Here is a 7,618-nt window from a genome sequence, read left to right on the forward strand (position 1 = left end):
CGATTGCGTGGTACTTAATATCAATGTGCTTTGTCCTATCATGGAACATCTGATCTTTAGTAAGATAAATAGCACTTTGGCTGTCATTGAACAACTTAATGCAAGAATTGTCTCCACAAAGCTCGAGCATATAACCCTTTCGACCAAACGACCTCTTTACTGCCTCGGCAATAGCCATGTACTCGGCCTCGGTAGTAGATTGTGCAACGGCATCTGCAAAGTAGCCTTCCGACTAACGACACATCCACCAACGGTAAACACATAACACTGTGAGGGACCTTCTACGATCCAAATCGCCGGCATAATCTGAATCCACATATCCGGTGAGCCCCTCACCAATCTTGCCAAACCTCAAGCAAGCTTTTGATGTGCGCGAAGGTACACGAAAATCCAACGAACGGCTTTCCAATGTTCTTTACCGGGATTAGCCATGTATCGGTGACCAAACTCATAGCATATGATAGATCGGGACGTGAACAAACCATGGCATACATCAAGGAACCAACGGCACTAGAATAGGGAACTCGAGACATGTACTCAATATCATCTTTAGAGCTAGGACATTGCAAAGCGACAACTTGAAATGAGAAGCAATAGGAGTAATAGCTGACTTTGCATCATGCATATTAAAACGATGAAGAACTTTCTCAATGTACTTTTCTACGACTAAGAAACAACAAACTAGACTTTACTGTCCCTTTTGATTTCCATGCCTAGTATTTTCTTAGCGGGACCAAGATCCTTCATCTCAAACTCACTACTTAATTGATTCTTTAAAGTAGTGATCTCTTTCATGCTCTTGGCGGCAATCAACATATCATCAACATATAGCGACAAATAAATAGGTGATCCATTAACAAACTTGATATACACACAACTATCATGTCGAGATCTCTCAAAACCATGTGTAAGCATAAATGAATCAAACCTTTTATACCGCTATGCGTAGCGGCATTATTTCGAGACCATAAAGGGACCTCTTTAATTTGCAAACAAGATCCTCCTTACCGGGCACAACATAACCTTCGAGGTTGGTCCATATATATATCCTCCTCCAACTCACCATGCGGAAGCGGTCTTTACATCTAGGCTGCTCAAGCTCAAGATCATGCATAGCAACAATACCAAAGAAAGCACGAATAGAACTATGCTTCACAAGCAGGGAGAATACATCATTATAATCAACACACGGAATTTAGTTGAAACCTTTTGCTACTAACCTTGCCTTAAACCGTGGAGGCTCATTAGGAGACAAACCTTCCTTTCTTTTGAATATCCACTTGCGGCAGATGACCTTCTTTTGTTTAGGCAAGTGCACAACATCCCATGTGCCATTCTTCTCAAGCGATTGCATCTCTTCTTGCATCGCACCTACCCACTTCTCTTTATCAACCGAAGCAATGGCTTCGAGTATATGTAGCTGGTTCAATATCATGCTCCACATATTCGAGCACAACTCAAAGCATAAACAACAATATCACATTCTTGAATTAATCGGGTAGGAGGTGTAATATTTCTCTTAGGGCGGTCGGCGACAATAGACCAGTCCTTGTCGTCTGAACAAAAGGTGGTGAAGGTGGAACATCATTATCATCATTGTTGGTTTCAGGAAACACATTTTCATTCTCCTTTGCGTGCTCCACACGCACGCCAATTCAGTCTTTGCTCATCATCGAAACATCGGGAGAATCAATAGCATCGAAATATCGGTAGACGGACTATCATTAAACATAACCGCCTCATTAAAACGACATTCCTGCTCAACACAATTTTCTTAGTTTCGGGATTCCATAATCTATATGCCTTAACTCACGAACCATAACCAAGGAAGATGCATACGAGCCCTTGGCTCCAACTTTCCATTATCAACATGAGCGTAAGCGATCTGGCGAAAACTCTCAAATCGAATAATCAGCGGGCGAACCAGACCATACCTCAATTGGAGTTTTCTTATCAAGTGGAACGAGAAGGTGACACGTTGATGAGATAACATGCGGTGGAGAGCTGCTTCGGCCCAAAAACCTCTATGCATCTTTGCATTAGACAACATACGGCGAGCCCTCGAAATAATGGTCCGTTCATGCGTTCGACCACGCCATTACGTTGAGGGTGTACGGAATGGTATGATGTCTTACCATCCCATCATTCTGCCAAAACTCATCAAATTCATTTGAACAAAATTCCATACCATTGTCGGTACGGAGTATCTTAACCTTCTTTTCAGTTTGGGTTTCTACCATAACTTTCCACTTCTTAAAAGCATTAAAAACATCAGATTTATGTTTCAGGAAATATGGCCACACTTTTCTTGAGTAATCATCAATAATTGTAAGCATGTAATTAGCACCACCATTAGAAGTTCTACGGGACGGACCCCAAACATCAGCGTGTACATAATCTAAAATGCCTTTGGTAGTATGAACGGAAGCATTAAATTTTACTCTTTTATGCTTACCAAAGATGCAGTGCTCACAGAACTCAAGATTACCTAAATCGCAGCCATCAATTAGCTCTCTCTTTGCCAATTACTGCCATGCCAAGCTCACTCATATGTCCAAGACGCTTGTGCCAAAGGTTAGTCTTACTAGTTTCATCAGAACTAACGGCGGCAGCAATACCGGGCAAAGTGCTACCTCTAAGGACATATAATTTCGCAGAATTCATATCACTAATCATAATAATGAGAGAACCTGATGATACCTTCAAAAGTTTGTTCCCACCTTTGTACTTGTACACGTCACAATCAAGGGTACTCAAGAGATCAAATTCCTCGCCATGGAGGGTATGTGTTTCACTCTACTGTCAACGTGCGTGTCATCCCATCATGGGTCTTGATGCGGAACAGAACCAATGCCAACAATGCTTGCCTTTGGTTGTCATTCCCCACACGCACAAAATCTCCACTCTGCCACGGACTCATAAGAGCTCGAACCAATCTTTGTTACGAGCAAATATAGAAACGAACATGCGGTATCAAGAATCCATTCATCATCACGTGAAACACATGCGGCCAAAACAGCTAAGCAATCTCCATCGAACTATCACTACCGGCAACAACGACGGCCTCACCCTTACCGGTGACAACGGCGACCTTACCATTACCATCATTATTTTTCGGTTGGTAAGTTCAGTTCCTTTTCTCCTTGTTCTGCGACTTCCAACAATCATCAATATTGTGGCTAGATTTCTTACAATACCTGCCGAGAACTTGTCACGTCCTTTGGACTTTGAGCGACCTCTATCGCCCTTGCTCTTATCTCTTGTTGTTGTGGTAGTAGTTATCTCGGCTGCTCGGTCTCGCCACGGACCTCTAACGCCTCGCCTTGGAGGACGAACTTTCGGCTTCTGCACCATAGATTTCATTTTCTCCTTTTGTTGGAGAGCATCATAAACTTCCGCGAGAGTTAGTTTGTCGCGGCTCAATAATATGGTGTCACGAAAATTACCGAAAGAATTAGGCAGCGAGCATAAAAGAAGAAGACCTAAATCCTCATCCTCATACTTAACTTCTATAGGCGCAAATCGAAACAATCTCTTTCCGGGAAGATAGGTGATTCATTACCGAACCTCCCTCTTGCAACTTATGCGAGAACGGCTTCATCTTCACGTGCAATCGCGCGTGAGATCCTTGGACAAACAGATCTCCTCTAGTTTGACCCATAACTCAGCGGTGGTTTTCTCTGCCGGCACTTCCTGCGAGAATATTATTGGACGAGATGGAGTTGAATCAACGATAAAGCCTTACGGTCTTTCCGCTTCTCGCGCATCGGTCCGGGTATCCTTCGCTTTCTCGCCGAAAGCATCGATCGCTTCATCCGGATCCGAAGATTGGGCGAGAATCGCCCTCATCTTCACTTGCCACAAAGCAAATCTCGTGGTGTAGTCCAGCTGCGGTAGATCGAACCTCGGTGGCGACATCTCGTAAACCCTAGATCCAAAGAACACGGGCTCGATACCACTTGTTATAATTGAGATGCACAATAAACGAAGAACGAAAAGTAAAACACTGCAGGGACACGAGATTTTAACGTGGAAAACCCTTGCAACACACAAGGGAAAAAACCACGGGCGCCGGCCAACAAAACTTCACTATTTCGGTGGTGTTTACAAACGCCGTGGGTGTACAATGATGCGATGATAACCCTAGCGGCGGCTTACGGGGAATATAAATAGGCGGTGGCAACGATCCCGTACTGCATGACGAGTATCATTCCGCTCGTCGAAGTTAAGCACTCCCTTTAGAATATGAATTTGGATCACAAAATAACACTAATGACTTAACATAGTGGGTCTGAGAATAAAAAGGATATACCTTGTTATAGTGTTTTAATTGAATAATTACTTCCAGTTGCATGCAACAACCTGTCACAAAGGTGGCACGCATCCATCTCGGTGACTACACCTGACCTTTACGAGTGGCATGATGAGCTTGGGTAATGATATTTGAAGAAGATCCAACGAGAAGGAAACAAAGCGAAAGATTCCATGCACGTCGCAATTAGCTAGCTTAGCACTGCTTAGCTTTCATGCAGCTCGATCAGATTCAGAAGACGACTGAGAACAGTAGCAGCTAGCGTCTAATTACACCACACCTCACCTGACCTCACCGTGGGCCAAACCAGCCCCGGCCGGCTCGCCGGTAAAAACAAAAAGCAACTGAAAGCTAGACGACCGACCGACCAAGACATGCATGCTAGCGGCGGCGCATGCCGTGGAGGACGAGGGGCTCGTCGACCTCGGCGTCGCCGCCCTCGGTCAGGACGGAGGTGGACACGTAGCTGCATGCCACCTCGGAGGGCACGGCAGCGGGCGGCGGCCTCGTGGCCCGGAACTTGTTCCGGCAGCTGAAGCAGGTGATCTGCAGCAGCGTGGCGTTGACCTGGCGCACGGCGTGCTCGCGGATGGCGTGCGCGCGGCTGAGCTCGACCTGCGCCTGGTGCCGCATGCGCTTGGCGCTGGCCAGCTCCTGCTCGGCCAGCTCCCCCAGCCGCTTCGCCTGCGCGCGCGCCTCGTCCGCCGCCGCCTTCTCCGCCATCGCCCGCCGCAGCTCCTCGCGGGCCTCCTGCGTCGCCCTGGCCGCCGCGCTGCCGGGGTCCGCCACGTCGCCCCTCGAGGGCAAGGGCTTGGGCTCCCCACGGCTGCCGCCGGTGCGGATGCCGATGGAGAGTTGCAGCTGCATGGCGGCGTCAGCGTCTCGCTTCGAGATGGGTGGCTGCGGGGAGTGTGGTGTCGCGTAGCGTGATGGCGGCATTGCAGGCCGAGGCGTAGCGGTCCAGCCGGCGCCGCTGCTGCAGCTGGACGGCGGCATGAGCTGCAGCTCGAGGTTGTGCCCGACGCCACGGGCCTCGGATGGCGGCGTCCGTGGCGACGGCACCTGGTGGTCGAACCGGTGGAACGCGGCGCTCCGCATTGCCGCGGCGCCGGGCCAGGCCACGGGGCTGGCGACGACGTCGCTGGACGGGCTGGTGCTGGACGCGGTCCGGGACCGGGACAGGGACACCGCGGGCGGCGGCACCTGCATCTGCTGCTGCTGCGACGACGGGGCAGCCGCTGCTCCAGACACCGGCGCCGACCCGTCCGGCCCCGGCTGGGGGCAGCCGGCGTTGCACGTGTCCTGGTGCTCGATGAAGCTCTCCACCCTGCACCACATTTAGTTAGACAAGGCCGTCGGGCACCAATAATCACGTCAGCACGGTCCACGGCGACACTGGCATGGTCAAGAGGGCGTGATCGAAGCCATGAACTGCAAAAACCAAAGGCGCCCGGCCGAGAGAGAAAGAGAGAGACTTTATTGTATGTGATGTAGCGAGAGGAATTAACGCTAGCTGCTGGGGGTCCAAAGGGTTTGGATGTACATGGAAGAGAATGCAAATGCTGGCGCGTCCTTGCCATTGTTGCGAGTCGTGAGCGGCATTATTATTATATTGCGATCCAGTCCAGGCCGGCATCGCGCGTAGGCAGCCATTGTCAGGTAGTGTATAGTGGAGTAAGATTTTTGGCCCCGGGCGCAAGGCGAGCTAGTCAGTCGGTCAGGTGAGCTCGCGTGTGCAAATTTAATGGCTCACCGGCCGGCCCGGCGTCTCGCGAGCGAGCAAGAAACCAACGGAAATGTGCGCACGCAGACACAGGGAAAGGGCGACTGCGTCCCCCACCTCGGAAATTGTGCGCTGAACGATCCCTCCGATAAAGAAAGAAGAAAGAAGAAAGAGAAAGAGCTGCTAGCTGCCGTGCGTGTGAGCCCCAGCCATGCCGTGCCGTGCTGCAGAGATCAAAGAAATCCTTTCGAGCAAGAAAGCGAGGGGGAAAAACATGGACCTTTCTGCGCCGGCCGGCCGGCTGATCAACCGGATCGAACGAACACTTGTAAACAAATGAGAAAAGAATGGACTCGATTAGCGGCACTAATGGGCAGTTTAGCAGGTGATTAATTACCTGGAGAAGACGCGGCCGCAGTCGCAGGAGTGGCCGCGGGTGCCGCAGGTCTTGAGGTGGGCCTTGTAGTCGGAGTGGACGGCGTAGGCCTTGGAGCAGCGCGCGCAGGCCCACTGCCGGCTGCCGCTGTGCTTGCGCCGGAAGTGCTTCTTGATCCCGACCAGGTCGCCCAGGGCGTGGCCAGGGTCGTGGTGCAGGCAGCTCGGCTCCGGGCACACGAACACCCGCTTCCGCGCCGCCTCCCCGGCCTCCCGCTTCAGCAGCTTCCACGGCACCTTGTGCCGCCGCCGGTGCATCTGCAGGTTCTGGTCGCGCTGGAACCCCTGGTTGCAGATCTCGCACACGTACCGGTCAGACTCCAGCAGCGTCCGCGGCGACAGGGACACCACCTCAGCGTCTGGGTCTGCAGCCACCACCCCATCCATCGCCATGTTACACATTGCAAGGTACTAACAAAGCTACCATGCAATTGGATACATTGGTGTTACGTACCTGGAGTACCCGCCGGCCGGCGCTTCCTCTTCGTCAAGGCGGAGGAGGTGGTGGCGATCTGCAGCGACCCGAACGCCGTCTCCTCCTCCGCGGGCGCCCCCGAGCCCAGCATGGCTTGGCTGATTTGCTACCAGCTTCGAAGTAGAAAGAGAGAGAAAACAAGGTACTCCTTTCCCTATCCTCGCGCGCCCCTGATCAAGAGAGATTACTTGGCATGCCTGCAGTGGGTCGTGGGAAACGGAGGGAGAGGAGATCGACCAGATGGGGCGCGCAGTGATGAGAAGAAATAGATGAATGATCTACAACAACATCCCGAGCTCGCAAGGAATTAAAAGGAGGGGGAGGAGGGAAGAAAGGGTCTTGGAGTTGGCTTTTGTGGGCTGCTACAGAGACAACACCAAAGGAGGAGAGAGAGGAGGCAGGCAGCTTTCCACCGGCTTTAGGTTTTAGCAGCTTTCTTTGGGATTATATGGGAGAGAGAGATAGAGAGGATGAGCAAGGAGAGAGAGCCGGAGTTGGTAAGTACTTGTGAGGTTTGAGCCTTAATTGTCCTTTGCAGGGTTGCAGCCAAGGACGGGAGGAGGAGTGAGGGAGAAGATGCATGGCTAGCTAGCTGGCTGGCATCTCAATAAATTAAGGGCCTTTTAAGGGAGTTTGCACAGATGCATGGATGGATATATGTTCGGAGTCGCTT

The 7,618-nt window shown here is 51.0% G+C and overlaps 1 protein-coding gene across 1 annotated transcript; it reads right to left on the bottom strand.

Moving 5' to 3' along the window:
- Positions 1-4,693: 4,693 nt before the first annotated feature.
- Positions 4,694-7,036, bottom strand: LOC124651187 (protein indeterminate-domain 14-like). The gene is made up of 3 exons (XM_047190314.1): positions 6,925-7,036; positions 6,433-6,835; positions 4,694-5,639 (listed from the first exon to the last, which is right to left on the bottom strand). The coding sequence occupies exons 1-3, from the start codon at positions 7,034-7,036 to the stop codon at positions 4,694-4,696; spliced, it is 1,461 nt and encodes a 486-aa protein (XP_047046270.1).
- Positions 7,037-7,618: the final 582 nt, after the last annotated feature.

This window comes from Lolium rigidum, chromosome 5 (assembly GCF_022539505.1).
Source record: "Lolium rigidum isolate FL_2022 chromosome 5, APGP_CSIRO_Lrig_0.1, whole genome shotgun sequence".
In the NCBI taxonomy this organism is placed as follows: domain Eukaryota; kingdom Viridiplantae; phylum Streptophyta; class Magnoliopsida; order Poales; family Poaceae; genus Lolium; species Lolium rigidum.

Coding starts and splice junctions, on each gene's coding strand:
- LOC124651187 (XM_047190314.1), bottom strand. CDS start 7,036: ATGCTGGGCTCGGGGGCGCCCGCGGAGGAGGAGACGGCGTTCGGGTCG. Junction 6,836..6,924: donor CCGGCCGGCGGGTACTCCAG/GTACGTAACACC, acceptor TGGTGGCTGCAG/ACCCAGACGCTGAGGTGGTG. Junction 5,640..6,432: donor TGCGGCCGCGTCTTCTCCAG/GTAATTAATCAC, acceptor AATGTGGTGCAG/GGTGGAGAGCTTCATCGAGC.